We start from the raw sequence: 20050 nt of genomic DNA, 5'->3' as shown, positions 1-20050 counted from the left end.
GTTCTTCTGGTTAAGTTATTCTTAGATATGAAAGCATATATAGATAGAAAAGTCCACATCTTTTGCCTTTTGGAATATATTGTTCAAAGCTATCTCCTTCCGTATAGTGGTGGCAGCTAAGTCTTGTAAAATCCTTGCAGGGACTCCTTGATAAATGAATTCTTCCTTTCTGCCTACTTGTATTTTTTTCTTTGGCCTGGAGCTATGGATTTGGTCCATGACATTCTTGTAAGTTTACATTTTGGGGTTTCAGGAGGTGACAAGTCAAGTCTGTATTTTCACCTTGCTTTCTGGTTCTAGGTGATCTGGGCAGTTTTCTTTAATGATTCAGGTTGTTGGGGTTTTTTCCCCTCCATGGTTTTCAGACAGTCCAGCAGACAATGATGTCTTACCGTCATTTGTTTTTGACAGTGTATCTTATATTTCTTATTATTTTTTCAGTCTTTTGTCTTTCTCTTCTTATGGAGTCATTAACTTCTTTTTGGCTCATTCTAATTTTCAAGGTGTTTATTTCTTGAATAAGGTTTCATACCTCTTGTGCTATGCGATTCTTTTTCCTGTTCTTTCTTCTGTAGCTCTCATTTCTTTTTATTTTTTTTCCTTTAGAGCTTTCATTTCATTTACAAAATTATTTTAGCTTAAAATTTCTTTTTAAACTCTTCCTTCATTTCTCCTGGAAAATCTAGTTGTCTTTGTAGCCATGCTTTGGGGGTTTTTTGGGTTTTTTTTTTAAGTTTTGTTTGTTGATATTTTAGACTTATTCTCTTCTCCTGGGTTTGTGTCTTGGACGTTCCTGGCATTTTAATGGCTGTATTTCATGGGAATCTTTTTTTTTTATCTGTTCTTAGAGCCTTACTTACAAAATTAAGACCTTTTGTAATGGTCAGGCTCTGTATAGGTCTGGAAGAAAGGTTGGGACTTTGTTGGTCATGATTTGTTTTCTCTGGGGTCTTGCTGCTGCTTTCTCCAGTTAGGGAGTTCTGGGTTCTTCAGGAATCTCAATGGTGCTCAGGCTGGGGATCTGCCAGTTTTTCAGTACAGCTAAGGGGGTCACTGCCCCTTTTAGGCTAAGCTCTGCAAGTCCCTGACTCTAGTTTGACCTGGTTGCTCCTCCAGTAGCTTGCCCCTGGCCCTAGTTCCCTTTATCTAGCTGGAAAGCTCTCTAGGTTCAGAGAGACATAACTGCAGTCTTCCCTTTGGTCTAAACTCCCTGCCCTGGTCACTGTCACAGACCACAGCCTGAATCTGTAGGATCCATGTCTTCAAGCCTAACCAGTGTCACATAACTGCTTCTCACTTCTGTTCTTGCACCTTTTCTAGTACATAGCTTCAGGCCAAATCTGAGCTAGATCCGTGATCCTCATTGCCACTGTATTTAGCAACTCCTTGACCTTGTACACAACCACAGGTGGAGCCCTGCTTAACTTCAAGTCCTTTCCTCAGTCCACTCAGTTCTGGGGTCTAAGTGACAAGGCTATTATTTGCCTCCTCTTGCTGCTTCTTATACAGTACACAGGATGCATGGATCTGTGACTATTCTTTGATACACAATCTCAAGGCTGAGATTAATCCCTATTCTTGGGCCTTCTTCTTTCTCTATACTGCTGAGCTCCAGTCTCTCTGCTGACTTCCATTCTCAAATCTCTAACTACCTGTTTCAGACATCCCAAACTTGATGCCCAGAAGACATCTTAAATTTACCATGTCCAAACAGAGCTCGTTATCGTTTCCCCTAAACTCTTCCCTCCATCTTGACTTCCCTGTTACTGTGGAGGACAATACCTTTTCATCAGGCTCACTACTACAGAGTTATCCTCAGCTCCTCACAATCTTTCACACATACACATCACCTCCCTCCCAGTATTCAAGATGTTGTCAAGGCCTGTTGATTTCACCTCTGCAACATCTCTCAAATAAGTCCCCTTTTCTACTGTGACACTGCCACCTCTCTAGTGCAGGTCCTCATCACATTATACCTTGATTATTGTAATAGCCTGCTTGTGGGTCTGCCTGCCTCAGATCTCCCAATTCATTGTCTTCAGCCACAAAAGTGATCTTCCTAAAGGGCAGGTCCCACCATTTCACTCCCCTACTCATTAAACTCCAGTTACTCCCTATTTCCTCCAAGAGCAAATACAAAAATGCTCTCTTTGGCATTCGAAGCCCGTTCATAACCTAGCTTCCTCCTACTGCAGTGGGAGAGCTAGTTCAGAGTTGGTAAAAATACCAAGGCCAGAGTCCTTCCATGCAGGACTTTATTGTAGTGAAAGCAAGCAGAACCATGCAGCTCAAGATACTGTTTGGTTGAGTGGAAGAGGAATGGGGACTTGCTTATATCAGAGCGGAAAGGGGAGTAATTTATGGAAATTTGCTATGGCATTATCTTTATGCTATGCAAGCAGAAAAAGACTTGCACCTGGGTTGTACTGCGCCTTCCAGTACATTCACTCTTGAGTACTTTCATTATCATATTTATGAAGTGTTAATAGGGGTTTTAACATCACATAAGTTACTATCTGGCATTGAAGAATCTCATTGCGTGGTCTTGGGAAAGTCCCTTTACTACAAGATCGCTGATGATAGGGTGGGCTACAAAGTGGTGAGGTTGCCTATTCAGCATATGGGAGAAGTAGTTGTCTGCAGCATATGGGGGAAAGAGCTAAGATTATAGGGGAAAGGGTTGCCTAATCAATATATAGGGAAAAGATGGGGAAATAGGACTTTGCTGTTCCTACTCCACTACCTTTCCAGTCTTCTTATGCCTTATTCCCAACCATGTTCTCTTTGATCCAGTGACACTAGCCTCCTGGCTGTTCTGTGGAAAAGAAACTCCAACTCTTGGTTCTGGGCATTTTCTCTGGCTGTCACTCATGCCTGGAATGCTCTCTTTCCTCAACTCCATTTATTCCCTTTCCTGGCTTCATTTAAATCCCAACTAAAATCCCATTTTTAACAAGAAGATTTTTCTAACCTCTCTCAATTCTATTGCCTTCTATTAATTTATTTCCTCTTTATCCTGTATATAGCATGTTTTGTATATATTTGCTTGTTGGTTATCTCCCTCATTAGACCACCAGCTCATTTAGGCAGAGACTGTTTTTTGCTGCTTTCCTATCCCCAGCGCTTAGCTCAGTGCTGGCACATAGTGCTGGCATTTAATGTTTATTGATTGGTTGTGCTGAAGGGCTCTCTTTTGGGCTGTCTTAGTTGGACCCCCTACCTATTTCCTGAAGACCTCTGGTTTTGTCTGTATTCTGAACTGACATAGGCTGGGAAAATAACTCATTGTAATTTCTCCATCCCTACTCAATCTGGTCCTCTTCCTAGAACTTTGTTGGAATCAGTGTGGAAGAGAACTGGGACATTCTGCTGCTTCTTACTCTGCCATCTTTGCCATCAGGAGCCTGCTCTTTCCAATCTCCCTGGTTTTGCTCATGTTACCCTTCATGGCTAGAATTATCTCTTCCCATCCCCTATCAGCTCCATTTTTTGGAAGTCCCAAACTATTTTTAAGGTCTGATTAAAATGTCACTTCCTCCATGTAGTCTTCACTGACAACCTTCTCAAAACCTTCCCCCACCCACTAACAATGATCTCACCCTCCTCAAATTTCTCGTAGCATTTTGTTGGGACCTCTTTTCATTTCTACGTTATAGTTATTTGTGGCATATGTCTTTTTTCCTTTTAGATTATAAGCTTCTTGAGAGCAGGTTCTCAATTCAATTTAATTCACCAAGATTTAAATACCTATTATGTATTAGATGTAATACATTGAGTCATAGGAATGCAAAGACAAAAACTGAGTAGTTCTTTTCCTCAAGGAGCTTACATTTCATTGAGTATGTGGAGTGGGTGTGGAGGTGGTTTTGAGATATACAGCATGTTCCCAGGTAAGTATTTATGGGAAATAAATGGAGGAGAGAGAGAGTACACTTACAACATACAGGAAAGCACAGGAGGTGGCATCTAGCCTGGAACTTGAGGGAACCTAAGCATTCTAAGAAACATGTGAAGAAGAAGTACTTTTCATGAATGTGGGGTGGACCGCTCCCCAGCATGGAGAAGGGAAATAGAATGCCAACTTTAGTTGCAACATAGAGTGCATGAGGGGGGGTGATAAGAAATTAATCTGGAAAGGTATTTGGAAAGCCAGATGGTGGAAGGTTTATATTGAGGAGCTTGCATTTTGTCCTAGAGGTAATAAAGACCCACTGAAAGTTTTTGAGCCAGGACAGTGACATGGCCAGAACTTTATTTTAGGGATATTATTTGGGGAGCTATGGAAAGGATGGATTAGAAGAAGGGAGAGACTGAAGGATGGGAGACCAATTAGGAGGCCCCTATAACAGTCCAGATAAAAGGTGATGAGGAACTGAACTAAGATAGTCACACACACACACACACACACACACACACACACACACACAGAGTTCTGTGTTATATATTGCCCCCACACTATCCCCCTTTTAAATACGTCTCTTATCCTTGCGTGGCTCACCCAAGCAATCATCTCCCTCTGCTCCATGTACTTGATGACCTGCCTGGTCAGCTTCATGAATAGGATGTTTCTATTTTCTGGTTTTTACTGCTGGCACTTGAAGCTATAGTAATTGCTGAGTCCCAGGACTCTCCTCTCTTCTTGGATGTATATAAATTTGTATATAGAGTGCTTTACATAAAATAGACACTTAACCACTGTTGAATAAATATGTGGGGTTGACTTAAATCCCTCAAATATTAGAGCACCTTAGGAGATTGCATCAGTGTGATTACTCCATCAGTACAGGTTATTACTTCTCTGATATCTTGCCATCCTATGTGATTCTATACTCTGGAATAAGCCATAGAATTTGTTCAAAACAAGTGTGATTTGAAGACATTGAATACCTAATGAGATAGAATCATTGTTGATGTGAAATCTTTGGGAAAACATTTTAATTCCAAACTGTTTCTCTATTGTAGCAGCTCCGTGGTGTTTGGGCACAAGATGTTTTGGATGGAACTTGCGTAGCAGTAAATAACAAATACAGACTCATGGCGTTTGGTTGTGCTAGGTAAGTGCTATGTTTGTGTCAAGAACAATTGCCAAAATTTTTATCTTTTTAATTGAATGAATATACCATATACAAAGTTGTATTTAGTACAGTCTTTTTTATTGGTAAATCTTTCTCTTAAAATAATTATAGTTACAATGTGCTTTTGCTGTTTTAAAATAACAATTTTATTACAATGTATTAATATTAAGGCTGTTTTGTTGATACTGTAGTTAGGTTTGTATTAATTTGTTAAATTTTAAAATTCCAAATGGAAGCTTTCTTCTACAACTTAAATGTAGCACACTGATGCACAGATTTAGATATTTAGATATATTAACACATAGTTACGTATGCATCAAATATATTAAACCACTTGAATTTTTAAATTCCTAAAAGTGCTCTTCCACACTTTTATTTATATATTTTTATTTTGATTTGAACCACTAAGAAAGTTATTCCGGTAATCTCTGACTAGTGCTGCCATGCTAGAAAGGTTAGGGAGTTTTAGTCTGGGGAGTCCCAGAGGTTGTGAGCTGTTGTGTAGCACAGTCAGTTGGTATGTCTTTTCCAGAAGGCAGTGATGCTATTGATTTTATTACAGTGCCTAGAGTAAGAGAGGGAAAGCAAGGATGGCAGATGGGAGTGGATGAGAGAGAAGTACTCACAAGGCCGCAAGAGAGTTGGCTGGGAGTCTGGGTGGAGAGCACGTGAAGGTGACACAGGCTGAGCTGTGTCTTTGGAGGGAGCACATCTGGAAGTATTTGGTCTAATGGAAGATAGGGAATTCACTACCTAACCTTTGTCACTCACTTTAGCTCTCTGGGCCTCTGTTTACTTATCTGTAAAAGAAGAATCTGGCCTGGATTTAATTTATCAGAGGAATGCTAAGCCCTTTTTATGTGAAAAGTGGTCTCTGTTCTCAAGCAGCTCTTCTACTTGTGGAAGGATGCAACAATATCCCAGAAATCAATACAAGAAAACCTACAAAGAAAGAGAGTGTTAACAATCAGGGGTATCGGGAAAGGCTTCCCTTGGGAAGCAGCATCTGAAGCTAACCTTAAAGGACACTAATGATTCCAGGAGATGAAGTTAAGGAATGCATTCCAGGCATCTAAGACAAAACCTGAGCTTCGGCCTGAAGGCAAGAGATGGAATGAGGGAGTTTGGGGAGTAGCAGATAGGTCACTTTGCCTTTATCATAGAGTATGTGTAAAGAATTAATATGAAATAAGTCTCAATAAGTAAACTAGAGCCAATGAGAGACTTCAGATGTCAAAATGAGTAGTTTCTATTTTTGTGCTTTGGGTTATAGGGGGCCAGAAGAGATTGCAGGTAGGTTTAGAGGTAAAGGTAATGAGTAGTACTATTGTGAACATGTTGAATTAAAGATTATAATCAGACATCCCAGTAAAAACGTTGGTAATGCAGGGCTAGAGTTCGGAAGGTATTATGTCTAGGTGTATAATTTTGGGAGTCTTTTGCATAGGGATGGTAATTAACCTATGCTAAGTCTCTGGGCACATTCTTATTTTCTTTTTTTTCTCTCATTTGGTGACTTATCAGGTCCCATGGATTTAATGATCATCTCTGTGTAGATGATTCTCAAGTCTTTATATCTAAGACTAGCCTCTCTACTAAGTTCCAGTTTTGCATCTTGAAATTCCTATTTAATATTTCAAACTGAATGGCCTATAGTCTCATTCTTTCAAACAGATTTTACCATGAAAAATGCAGTTATCTTCATCTTAGTCTTTTTCTTTTGCTCATCATGAGCATTGCAGGGCAAGATGATCAGTGTTCCATGAAATTGAAGTGTTTTGTTGCCTTTGGGTACATTTTTAAAGTTCACCAATTCCTTAATTTACCTTTCTAATGAGAATTTGTGATACATCCCTCCATTCGTCTGCAACTTCCTTATATCTTCTCATTTCATTTATAATGATAATGCCAATATTGAAGTATGTATGGATGTAATGCCTAGCTACCCTATAATATGAGAATGAAAATAATCATAGTTTAAAATCCTTTCTAAGATATATTTCAGTCTATTTTTGTGTTGATTATAGAAAAATGAAGCAAGATAAGTGTAAAGTAGCTGAAGTTAAGGACCTTATTTTTAAGTATGCATGTTTCTTGTGTGCTAGAAAGTTACTTTTCTGAGCAGTGATAATGTCATTTTTTATATTTGAGTTTGTGTAGTTTTTCAGAAGTAGTTCCCCTCTCAAAGGCTGTGTGATTTACTTTCCAGTGGATCTGTGCAAGTTTACACAGTAGATAACACCACCGGAGCCATGCAACTGTCTCACAAATTGGAGCTAACACCAAAACAATATCCTGGTGAGTTATTTTTTTATGCCATTTGTAGAACTTACTGGTTTTGATTTTTGTAGGGTGCTAAATTTGTGATGTAAGTTGAAATGCATTTATTGGAAGTAAAGTATTTGAAAATTTGATAGATCTGAGATCTCATTAGTATTCCTAGTTTCTAACTGGAACTGATTTCAACCCCCACCGTGGTTTCCCATGATGTCCAGTTCATATCCATATTCATATCCTATTCATATCCACAGACAATCCATCCAATGACTAGAGGACTTCTTCTGGTTCTTTTATTATATTGTGACTTCCACTGTGGCACCCAGCTGTCTATCTGTAATCCCTTACTCTCATTATATGAGTAGCCCACCTTCTTTTCTAATCATACATATTCTTGATGAGGTCCATTAATACTATTGTGACAAAATTCTTTAATTTAAAAAAAAAGGAGATTTTCTTATCTCTCACTGGTGATGTATTCAAAATAATACCTGATATTCAGTAGAACTCTAAAGCATGGCTTGTGGATTTGAACATTTCTCTTCACACAGTCACATCTGTATGTCATAAAAGCCTAACCTTAAACTGAGTGTTAAGCCTGTCCTAACCCCAGTGTTAGTAACAGATGCCAAAGTAACCAAATTGCAGCTTAAAAAAATTCATTAGCCATACAATTTATTGAAATAAAATTTTACCCATGGAGTAGTGTATATAATGACTATGGGGTGTACATTTTTAAATTGTGGATATAACTTAGGAATTTTGAATAATTTGATAAGTCTCTATTAGATATTCAGTGCTCCATTTATCTATGAGATTTTTAAATGAACTTTGATTTGCGATATTTAGGTAATTTTTGTCTGCTGGATGGTTGTGTAGTAGAATTTATTAGGAGTTATATAATAAAAAGAAAGGGTTGATTTCAGTGATCTTCGAGATCCCTTTCTAGTTCTAATTCATTTGAAACCCATGAAATAGATATATTATAGATTATTAAAAGTATGCAAATCATATGTTTCTCTTTGCTACTTCATCTTGTTGCTTGAATTAGTTACACATTAAACTTAAAGTTTTACTCAAAAGTTTTGTTTGTTTCTGTCTTGGTTCAGTTTAAGTCCCTGTACTAGACAAGTAGAGACCAGCACCAATGATTCTGGGGTTTTGAACTCTAGGTTACTCTGGGTTTTGCTTATGCCCACATGGATCTTATATGCAGAGACCCTGGATATTTATCTGCATGTCTATATGTTGTGGGAAAGATGTATTTTATAGCAAACCATTGAGTATTAGCAGAATTGGACATGTTTTTCTCCTCATCTAACTGTAGTACTTATATTATAGCATTTGTATACATATGAACTGAAGCAATGTGTATAAAGTGCTTACCTACCTTAAAGTGGTAATAAGTAAATGACAATTACCATTGTTGTTATAATTAATGTGAGGAAGCCTCCCCTTTTAGAACAAAACCAATTTTAGCTAAAATGATTAAAAATAAAAATTAAAGAAGGGAATTTTTAGGCAATTATGATTCTAAAATCCCTCCCCCCCTTTTTTTTGTGAAAGGAAGAGGCTGGTATTTTTAAATCTGAATTTACTATAGGAATAATTTGATATTACTATTACTAGAACTTTTCCCTCATAGTAACTAACCATAGGAACTATAGAGGAGTACTACTAGACTCACAAAAAAAAGAAAAGGCAACCCTCAAGAAACATCAATTAATTACATCTTGCTGAAGGTTACGTGGATAATAAACTGCAGAGTCAGAACTAGAACCCAGGTCTTTTAACTCCAGTTTCAGTACTTGTTTTATTCTGCTGAACCCCTCTGCATATGGAATCTAAAGTGTAAAGTATGTTTATGAAACATCCTTTCCCCTTTCTTTAACATTTTTTAATAGATATTTGGAACAAAACGGGAGCTGTTAAATTGATCAGGTGGTCTCCTGATAACAGTGTTGTGATGGTGACTTGGGAATATGGAGGCCTTTCTTTATGGAGTGTGTTTGGTGCCCAGCTGATTTGTACTCTTGGAGGAGATTTCGCGTGAGTGAATGAATTATAACTATTATTAGAGAAAATAACTTTCTTAAAAAAGACAAATAAACAAACTTTATATCCTGGGACTGTCTCTCTTGTTTTCCCCCTTTTCTAAACAGTAATTTCTAAGGAATTGTTTTAGAGCTTTTCATTGCTTTGTCACCTAAAAAGACATTTTTAATGTATCTCTGGAAACCTGTCTTCATAATAAGCAAGATATCCTGAAAATTGTCTTATTTTACCCCCACCAGAGGGTAAAGTAAATATCATAGTTGCCTTTGCCAAATTAAGTCCTGACAGAGAGTGTCTACCCCCTGAAATTGTCTAACTTCTCACTGGTGTAAAGGATGGATTAGAGCAGGGAGCGACTGAAGGTGGGGAGAAGAATTAGGAGACCTGCAGTAGTCCAGGCAAGAGGTGATGAAAGCCTGAACTAAGATGGTGACTGTTTGAGTAAAGAGAAGAGGATATTTTCAAGAGATGCTATGGTAGTAAAATTAAAAAGAGTTGGCAGCTGATCAATATGTGAGGAAGATTAAGGGGTTGAGGAACACTGTAAGCTTCTGAAACCTGAGTTACTTGGGCAGGTGATAATGCCCCTAATAGAAATAGGAAATTTTAGAACAAAAGTGGGTTTAGGAGTTAAGATAATGAACTTTGTTTTAGACATACTGAGTTTGACCTGTCTTGTTGTTCAGTTGTTTTTCAGTCATGTCCAACTCTCCATGACCCCATTTGGGGTTTTCTTAATAAAGATACCGGAGTGGTTTGCTATTTCCTTCTCCAGCTTATTTTTATAGATGAGGGTTAAGTGACTTGTCTAGGGTCACACAGCTAGTAAGTGTCTGAGACCAAATTTGAACTCATAAAGGTGAGTCTTCCTGACGTTAGGTCAAGCATTCTGTCAATTGCACCACCTAGCAGCCCCTTTGACATATCTTTAGGACAACTATTGTTGATACCCGTTAGCCAGTTGATGGAATACCAGAGCAATCTTCATAAAGATGATAATTGAATCCATGAGAACTGATGAGGTTACCAAGAGAGTATAGAGAGAGAGAATAAAAGAGGGCCCATAACAGCTTTAGAATCTTCCACATTTAGAAGATATGCATTATGATTTAGCAAAAGAGACTGAGAAGGAGTTGTCAGGCGGGAAGAGAGTTGAGGAAAGAATATCTCAGGAAGAAAATGTTGTCAGCTGCTACAGAGATGTCAAGAAGGCTCATCGTGAGAACTTTTGAAAGGCTATTGGATTTGAGAAGAAAAAGGTAACTTTGGAGAAAACAGTTTTTCAGGGGAGTGAGAGCAGAATAATGTCAAAAAAGTATAAGCATCTTTTTTTTCTCTAGGAGTTTAGCTGTGAGGGAGAGAACTATAGAATCATGTATAGGATGATAGTTTTGAGTGCATGAAAGGATCAAATAAGGATTTTTAAAGGATGAGGAGGCTTAGTTGTGTTTTTAGGCAACAAAGAATGAATTGGTTGATAAGGAAAGAAGAAAATTTAGGGAGAGGGGGTGGATAATTGAGGGAGCAGTCTGCTGGAAGAAGTTGGAATAGGGTATGGAATAGGGTAACAAGACGAACTTGGCTTTTTTTCTACCCCCAATATGCTTGGTTAGGTAGCAAGTTCACTGTGCATAATCCTTCCAGTTGCCATTCCTAGAGCCTCTTGGCAAGAGCCTTCTCATCCTGCTGTGCACTCGATAGCATGATCAGGATTGCTATATGATTGAGGAATTCTGTGCTATTCTGTTGTACAGATCTGTAAAAAGTAACCAAATAGAATTAATATTGTAGTGGTGAGTTTTTTTAATCAATTCTTTTCTTTTTCTTAGATGGGCAAAAGAATTATGCAGTTTTAAATTGTTAAAAATAATTTAAGCTAACTTAAAGCTTATATTTAAAAAAACATGAATTGTATACATTGTATAAATTCTTTTTTTAAAAAAAGAGCCAACTTCTCGTCAGAGACTGGAGGGGAAAAATGAGACTGGAAAAAGATGTCAGGGGCTTTAGAGATGAAAAGTGAAAGTAGGGACTTCATGGTGGATGGCTCTATTTTCTCCATAAGTTAAAATCCTATACTAAGAATATCTTTTTTTTCTTTCAGTTACCGGTCAGATGGTACTAAGAAAGAACCTCTTAAGATCAACTCTATGGTAAGTATTCCTTTAAGAATTAGCACTGTATAAGAAGTCTAGATTATGTTTTGTCATGTGCGGTGTTTCTTGTTTATGTGATTTAATGTTCTCCCAGAATACGAAAAAGTTCTTTAGTATGTAATTTTTGATTGCCTGAAACAGTTTTTAAAAGTAAAGGGGGAAAGCGTAGTCAGTCTTAGTATTTATTTTTTTTTATTCTTTTTGGTGACAGTAACTCATGTAGAGCAGAGTTTGTTGTATAGAAGGTATATCTTTTTCACTTGAAAATAACCTCCATTTCTTTTGTGATTCCTTTGCAGCTATTTTTTCATTCCTGTCTTTCATATAAACAGGCACAAAATTAAATATATGTTGGACATGTTGCTTTTAAGGTCTTGCTAACAATTTACCACTAAACGTTTCTTGGGAATTACTGTTCTGTTATTTTCAAATATATTGAACACCATTCTGGGTTTTACAGAAATCAGTTGGATAAACCTTTCTATAGATAGTGTCAAATATAATCTTACAGGGTCCCACCATTTGCAAATATGTTTGTGAATAATCCCATAAGAATTATGGAAGCATTTCTTCTAGGAATAAAAAGGGAGGCTTTTCTCTGTCATCTTTTTCTGGATCTTGAACCATTCTAGACAGTGCTTCCATAGTTATGTTTTCTCTATCATTCAGTGAGGTGGGGAGTATATTTGTGTATGGGGGGAGAATAAAAGAAAACATGTAGCAGAAAGGTTTTGATATTTATTTGATTATTTGTGCCTTGGGCTCTTTTTTACTGATCTAGGCTAATTAGGTCAGAAATGGTGATTTTGTATTCTCTTATCCCCTTTTCCCATAATCCAATTAAAGTAATTTAAATTAAAAAGTAGTGAGAAAATTTTCCTGAGAATAAAGGCCTAGGTTTGGTGATACCAGAGTTGTCTATATTTTGTTCCACTATCCCAGGAATGTGACATTCAGAAAAACTGAATTTTAATGTGATTCTAAACCATGTTGAGTTCAGCAACATTTTGTAATCCTCCAGCAGTTATGAACAATTCTGGCATGCAAGGGTATGGGAACGTATGCCCTTAAGATGAGATGGAAGAAGTTTTTTTGCCATTTGGGAGTAATTTTTTGTTTCTTTTTCATACAAGAGTTGGGGTGCAGAAGGTTATCACCTGTGGGTAATTAGTGGATTTGGTTCTCAAAATGTCGATGTTGAGTCTGACATCAAGAGTTCAGCTAATCAGCCTGGCATTCTACAATTTCAGTTCATCAAGAGTGCACTCACTGTTAACCCTTGTATGGTAAGTAAGTATTTATGACCTATATCATTTTTTAAGGCTTCTTTTTAATTATCTTTTGGGGTTCTTACTGTTTAAAAAAGATGTCATTTTATACTGTTAAAATCTTGAACCACTCTTATAGGTTATGGTTTCTGGTTTTGTTTTCTGTCTTCATTTATTTTATGCCAGATGTTTTCTTTCTGGGTCCATTATGTCCTTTTATGTATTTGTAGGTTCAGTAAAAATAAGGTTGAGTTCAGTAAGAATGAAGTGTGGGAGAGGAAGAAGTCTCAAAAAAATGAGGTAGCTAGACTAGCACTCTGTCCTGTTTGTATTTTTGCTTCTATAGGTTATAGCCCTATTCTAACCCCAAGGAGCTATAAAAGAAACTTTTTATAATATTTTGTCCATCCTGGTCAAGCCCAAGTATTTATTATTTGCAAATTTGCACCTGAAAATAATTTCTTTTCACTTTCTAGAATTTTAAAGTTTCTATCAAAATCATTCCTTTGCATCAAAAACAATCAAAAAAATTTCATCTTCAGAATTTTGTGGATTTTTAAAATGCTATTTGACAGTTAACGCATAGCCATCTGCCTTTTAAAATTCACTCAGTTTCTTCCTTTGCCTCAGGTATTTTTAAATATTTGGTGCATTTCAGATTGAAGCAAAGTATGAAAATGGCCTCTTCTCAAAGTCTTTCCTACAATTTCAGCTCAGTGGTCCCCAGAAAAACAGAAACACTCAGAAAAAAATAGCATTGACTTTTATGTAAATGAAACATTCATATCAAAGTGACAGTAACTAGGATTTCTTCTTATAGTAGAAAGAATAACTAGTTTTGAAAGGCAGGGCTCTAATTAGCTGATTTATACTTCTCTAAAATTGAAAAACATAGGTAGCCTTAAAAAATTATGTTCTTTTTTTTGTATTTTCAACTAATTTTTTTTTCAATTAACAAGTATTTATCTCTTTCCTATGTTCCCCTCCCTTCTGAAAAAAAAAAAGAAAATCAAGAACTCGTGTAACAAATTGCATAGTCAAGCAAAAGAAACATGTTAAAATAATGTATACAAAGGGATATGGGTAGATCATTTACTTTGAATTTAATTAACCATTTAATTTTTATTTTAAAAGTTTTACTTATGCTTTTTGTTTTTATATCACATATATTTTCTGATAAGCCCTTCCCCCATTGAATCTTCCCTTGTGTAAAATCAATCAATCGATCATTTATTAAGCATAAACCATATACTGAAAAAGTTAAGTAAAACTAATTAACACAGTTAGAACCATCAGATAGCATATGCAATATTTTGGATCCCTAGGCTTCTACCTCCCTACTGAGGGGAGGGAAGTATATTTCATCATCTATTCTCCAGTGGCCAAGATTGTTCATTATACTTTATCAAGATTCAGCTGCCTTACAGTGTTCTTTTTATTTACAGTATTGAAATGGTTGTATATATTTTTCTTCTAGTTCTGCTCTCTTTACTTGGCTTAGTTCACTTAGTTTTACATAGGTCCTTTTTTTTTAAATCTTATAGTTGGTATCACTGTCATGAGTCTCTCCCTACTCCAACCCATGTTCTCCTGAAATGTCAAAGAATCTTCCTAAAATGCAAGTCTGACTCTGTCATACCCTTCCTCTTCTTCTCTGCTTCTCTCCAGTCCCTTATTAAACTATGATGGCTCCTTAGGATCAAATATAAAATTCTCTGTTTGGCTTTTAAAGCCCTTTATAACTTGACCTCTCTTTGCTATTCCTTTCACAAGGACATTCCATCTTCTTATTCCATACATTTTTACTGGCTGTCCCTAGGAATGCCCTCCTCCCTTATTTTTACCTCCTCCTTCTCAGACTTCCTCCAACTCTCAAATAAAATCTCACATTCTACAAGAAGCCCTTCTCAGTCCCTTTTTGTGCTCATGCCGTTCGTCTTCACTTACCTACAGTTTATCCTGTATGTCTGTGTGTATATATACACATATATATTATTTGTTCATAGTTATTTGTATGTTGTCTTCCCCTTTAAATTGTGAGGTCCTTGAGGGCAGGAACATTTTTGCTTTTATTGGTATCCCCAGTGCTTAAAACAGTGTATAGCACATGTTGTTGAGTAGTTTCAGTCATGTCTAACTTTTCATAACCTCTTCTAGAGTTTTCTTGGCAAAGGTACTGGAGTAGGTTGCCATTTTCTTCATTTTACAGGTGAGGGATTGAGGCAGACAGGGTTAAGTGACTTGCCCAGAGTCACACAGCTAGTAAGTGTCTGAGTCCAAATTTGCACTCAGGAAGACGAGTCTTCCTGACTTTAGGCCTGACACTCTAGCCACTGTGCTACCTAGCTGCCCAACTGGACAGATAGTAGGCATTTAATAAATGCCTGTTGAATTATGGTGCAATATTATCTCATCACATTAACATGCCACAATTTGTTCAGCCATTTTTCAGGTGATAGGCACCACTTTGTTCGCAGTTTTTTGCTACCACAAAAAGTAGTATTGTGAATATTAAGATCTTTCTTTCTGTTTTTGACCTCCTTGGAATGTATACCTAGTAGTGCCATCATTAGTTCAAAGGCTATGCAATTTAGTGATTTTGCTTGCATAATTCCAAATCATTTTCCAAAATGGTTGTAATAATTCACAGCTGTTCCAACACTATTAGTGTACTTTTACATTCCATTTTGAAAACCACTTTTTGATCTTTTCGATATAATAAATGAGGACCATGAGGCAATGAGATATACTCCATGTTGTCCATGTTTTCAGCCCTGGAAAATTCCTTTGGGGGTCTCTTGTACTTGAGCTGGAGCTATTACTGCTCATCCCAAAGCTGTGCATTCTGTGACCTTAATCCACTAACAGTAGTCCATAGCCTTGCCAATATTACCAGCACCTAAGAAATCATTACCTTTCACTGCAACCACTAAAAGCTCCTTATTTTTACACTTGGAAATTTGGTTCATTCTTAACAAAAGTCTTCCATGAAATTACATTGCCATCTATTGGCAGTTGTGAAAATAGCTCTAAGTTTGGGTGTGCTTTTGGACTTTTTAAATAAAATACATTTAAACAAAAATTTCATTTATGGTGAGAATTTATAATGAAGCTTATCTACCAAATAATCTCATTTATATAAATCATCATGTATTTTACATTCTCTTAGAAGGTGACTAAAGAATCTAGGAGTTCAAATTTACTTCAAGGGTCATTTAGTCTAACCTGAACCTTACTAAGAATTGCTTGTATAGCATCCATAACAAATCATCATTAATCCCTTGTTTGAACATTTCCAATGAGGGAAACATAGTAACATCTGGCACTTTTGAAAAGAGTAATTATTAGAAAAATTTTGCTTAAATTAAGCCTAAATCTGTCTCTCTGGAACTTCTATTCATTACTTCTAGCTCTAGCCTCTGAGACTAAACAAAATCAGTTTAAATTCCTCTTTCAAATACAGCTATCATGCTCTTCCTTCACACTCTTAAAGTCAATCTCATTCCTAGGTCTTTCAGCTTCTCCTCATCTAACATATTTGCCAATATTCTGACTATCTTTCTCACCCTCTTCTGGAAACATATCATATCATCTATAAAGTTCCTAAAATGGAATGTTTAGAACCGAATATAATAATCCAGACATGACCTTATCAGAGCAGAGTAAAATGTATAAATATACTTCACTTGTCCCAAATACTGTGTTTCTCTTAATGTAACTTAGAATAGCATTAGTTTTTTCCAGTTGTCTTCTCACCCTGTTGACTGATACTAAACTTGAAATCAACTAAAAACCCTAGACCTTTTTCACAACAATGGTGGTTTAGCTATGGTTTCTCTTTTCTGGTTGCATAAAGTTGATTTTTTTTAACCCAAGTGTAGAACTTTACATTTATCCTTTATAAATTTTACCGTATTTGATTGGACCCATTCTATCAAAACAACTCTCTCTAAAGTCACTAAAGATCTTATCACTAGATACAGTGTTCTTTATTTTCTCCTCTTAAAACCTCGTTGACTTCTCTGTGGTATTTGACAATACTGTAGTCCAAAATGGTTGGGACTGAATCCAGATTGCCACTGGCAGAGAAGAAAGTGGATGGTGAAATGAAGATGGCACATAGAATCTACTTTTTCTTAAAGTTTGGCAGTGAAGATGAGGAGAGAGAAAAAATGCTTTCTCCCTTGTGAAGCTTTCCCTGGTCTCTCTAAATGAAAATGTTCTCTCAGCCTCTATTTTCACTAAATCTGTCCTTTGCCTATATCACTCCCTAATCTGTACTGTATTTGTTTAAGTGCCTGTCATATCCTTCCTCCCTCAGGGCAGGGACTGCGCCTTTTTAAAAAATTTTTATTTTCTTATTCTGGAGCAGTATCTTGCACATTTAATGAGTGTTGGATAAATGAGGGATATGTTAAGGGGTAGCAGGATTAAGGAAAGAATTGTTTTTCATTTTCTTTTTGGATGTGAGCGTATTTATAGTCTAGGGGGAAAGAACCAGTAGACAGGGAAAGATTGAAGTTGTAGGAGAGGTAAAAAGCAAGATTCCAGAGGCAACTGGAGGTGATATGAGGTTAAGGGTAAATATGTGGTAGCTTTGGTTTCCTTCTCGGAGACCTAGAAGGAGGATGAAAGGATGGGTAAGAGTATTGGAAGGCTTCCCATTAAGAGAAACCAGGTGGGGCAGGGGTCAAGAGGAAGTAGAATTGAGGGTTTAAGAAGTTTCGAACTGCCATTCCAAATAATGCAGGATAGTCATCAAGGGATGAATAAACGGATTGCTGTGTGTAGTGAGGGCCTTGCAAAGATTAGCCATAACACAACACTTATTGTTTAGCTTCCATTTTATTCTGCCTAATAACTGGAGTATTAATTTTTAAAATTGTTTATTTCTTCTTTGTCTCCTCTTGCACAGAGTAACCAGGAGCAGGTGCTACTTCAGGGAGAGGATCGCTTGTATTTGAATTGTGGAGATGCCTCACAAGCCCAGAATCCCAGAAACTCATCAGCACACTCTGAACATAAGCCCATTCGGGAAAAGAGTCCATTTTCAGATGGAAGTTTAGATTCTCAGGGTTTAAGCACTTTACTTGGACACCGACATTGGCACGTTGTGCAGGTAACTTCATTTCATGCTACCCTTTTGTACTTGGTGAGAGTTCTCCCGAGACTAGTTTTCAAAATATTTTTCTGTTGCTGCAGAAAAGGAGTGGCTTTTGCCTTCTTGTGTTATGTCTTTTCTCTACCTTTTTATGTTTTACCCTTTTTGGTTTCTTCTCTGTTCTTGCCACTTAATGCAGAGTGTATGATTCTCTGCTTTAAATCTTTTATCAGTGTGCAGTGTCTTCAAGGGCAGGAAGTCTTACCTGTCACTCTTCCATCATAACTATGTGAAATGCTTATTTACTCTTGTCATATTTTTCCAGAAATATAAATCCAGCCGTGTTGTAAGCAAAGGTATGGTCATACAAATTATCACTGGAGATTAATTTTACCCAGCCCAGTTCTGTGCAGCTGACATTAACTCAAATGGAAGAACTGAGTCTACTGCATTGACTTACAGTCTCCATCCCATACTCTTCTGTCCATTATAGAGTCTCTGCTGTCAGTTCTGCTTATTACAAGATATTTAGCTCTTCAAACATTTTAAAAAAATCCTTTTCAGTAATATCAGTATATTGGCATTCAGAAAGGAAAGAAATACCATAGTTTAGTACAAAACAGACATTTCAGAAATTCACTTTTTGGGAAAAAAGCTAAGTTAAAGTGAATTAATGAAAGTAACCATCCACTTGTAGCTTCACCACCCTGAATCTTCTTTTCCACTACAATACCAAACTCTGTACCTCTTCCTCATAAATAGTCTAGGCTCAGCTATCTATGGTCAGAAACTATTTCTCCACAGTGAAAAGGAGGCTTGTTGCTCAACTTCCTGATCCTAACCAATCTCTGTATGTACACATATACTTCACTCCCTCAGTTCCTACTTTCCCAGGGCTACTTTTTTCAGGAATGGAATATTTCCAAAAAGAATTGAACAAGAAGATAATTATCTTAGTGTTTTAAAATCTACTGTCTGTGAATATAATATGAAATTATATTGATGCTGCCATAAAATTGGCCAATGCTCATTATGCCATTTTATAATTAGTAAGTTATTAAATAAAACTGAATCAAGTATTTCCTTTATTAAAGTTTTCCACTGCTCCCTTCTTTCTTAGAGCCACTTCTGTGCTATTTTCATTTCCCCATACTATGAACTATTCATTCTATACTGACCTAGCATCAGTGCCAATTCTACCTAGCCAGGTCTGTGTTACCAGAGAACCAAGTAGAGCAGAGGATTAAAGCAAGTAGGTCTGGAATTCAGAAGATAATCAAGAAATAAAACAAAAGTAATTCCCTTCCAGCTCTAACATTCCATGATTCCAAAAATCCATTAAACTACCCAAACAAGCATTTGATAGCACTGATTTAATTTAGAACAATAAAGAAAGGTGTTTTGTCTATTGATTACCAACAATAACACTGTCATTATGCCGTCTGTGAATGAGATTCTAACGTTTTTCTGTGTCAAAACCGATTTCATTTTCTGAGTTTTTCAGTTTTTCCCAGAATTGATAAGATTATATCAGAGTTAGAAATCCACTGACAATTATATTAGAATAGAAGCATGGAATTTTTAGAGCTGGAAGGAACCATACAGATTATTTAGTCCAAGCAGCTCTTTTATAGATAAAGAGACTGAGCCCCAAAGAGTTGTTTAAGATTTGCACAAGATCACAAAGCTAGTTATTGGTGGGCCTATCATTATTCTTATCTAATTAAAATAATACTGGAACCAAAAAACTTAAGTCCAGTAGACACTATTTCTATTTTTTAGTATTAGCCAAGGACTAAAAACTGGAATTTACTAATTCAGGTCTTTAATTCCAATTATCTTTTGTTTCCTTTAGTTGTAACTCCACCTGAATGATTAAATGCATTGTTTTCCCAATGTGGTTTGTATAAAATGGCTTTAAATGCCCTCAAACTGCAGATTTTTAACCTGAGCATTTTTTCATAAACAGTGATGTCTTCTGTTACACCCTTTAAGCTTAACACAGATACTTAGTCTGAATTTCCTGTTCAACATAAGATTCTGTTTGGATCTCCACTTCTGAAAGATTTTGTATTTTATGTGCTTCATGGTTTTCTTATTCTTAAGCAAGTAAGCAGA

General features: G+C 36.6%; 1 protein-coding gene across 5 annotated transcripts in view; it reads left to right on the top strand.

Annotated features, from left to right (window-relative positions):
* Positions 1-20050, top strand: part of RIC1 (RIC1 partner of RAB6A GEF complex) — a 148082-nt gene that overhangs the window by 96916 nt on the left and 31116 nt on the right. For 3 of the 5 annotated variants that reach the window (XM_021006306.2, XM_021006304.2, XM_021006303.2), the window contains 6 exons: positions 4963-5054; positions 7285-7373; positions 9257-9401; positions 11512-11560; positions 12697-12849; positions 17747-17950. In XM_021006306.2, the coding sequence (XP_020861965.1) occupies positions 4963-5054; positions 7285-7373; positions 9257-9401; positions 11512-11560; positions 12697-12849; positions 17747-17950 (732 nt within the window). The remainder of the gene's footprint in view (positions 1-4962; positions 5055-7284; positions 7374-9256; positions 9402-11511; positions 11561-12696; positions 12850-17746; positions 17951-20050) is intronic. The other 2 variants (XM_021006305.2, XM_021006307.2) reach the window with 2 other exon arrangements.

This window comes from Phascolarctos cinereus, unplaced genomic scaffold (assembly GCF_003287225.1).
Source record: "Phascolarctos cinereus isolate Bilbo 61053 unplaced genomic scaffold, phaCin_HiC Scaffold_4;HRSCAF=312, whole genome shotgun sequence".
Taxonomy (NCBI): domain Eukaryota; kingdom Metazoa; phylum Chordata; class Mammalia; order Diprotodontia; family Phascolarctidae; genus Phascolarctos; species Phascolarctos cinereus.
The sequence above is the reverse complement of the archived record's forward strand: the minus strand, read 5'-3'. Positions and strand labels throughout refer to the sequence as shown.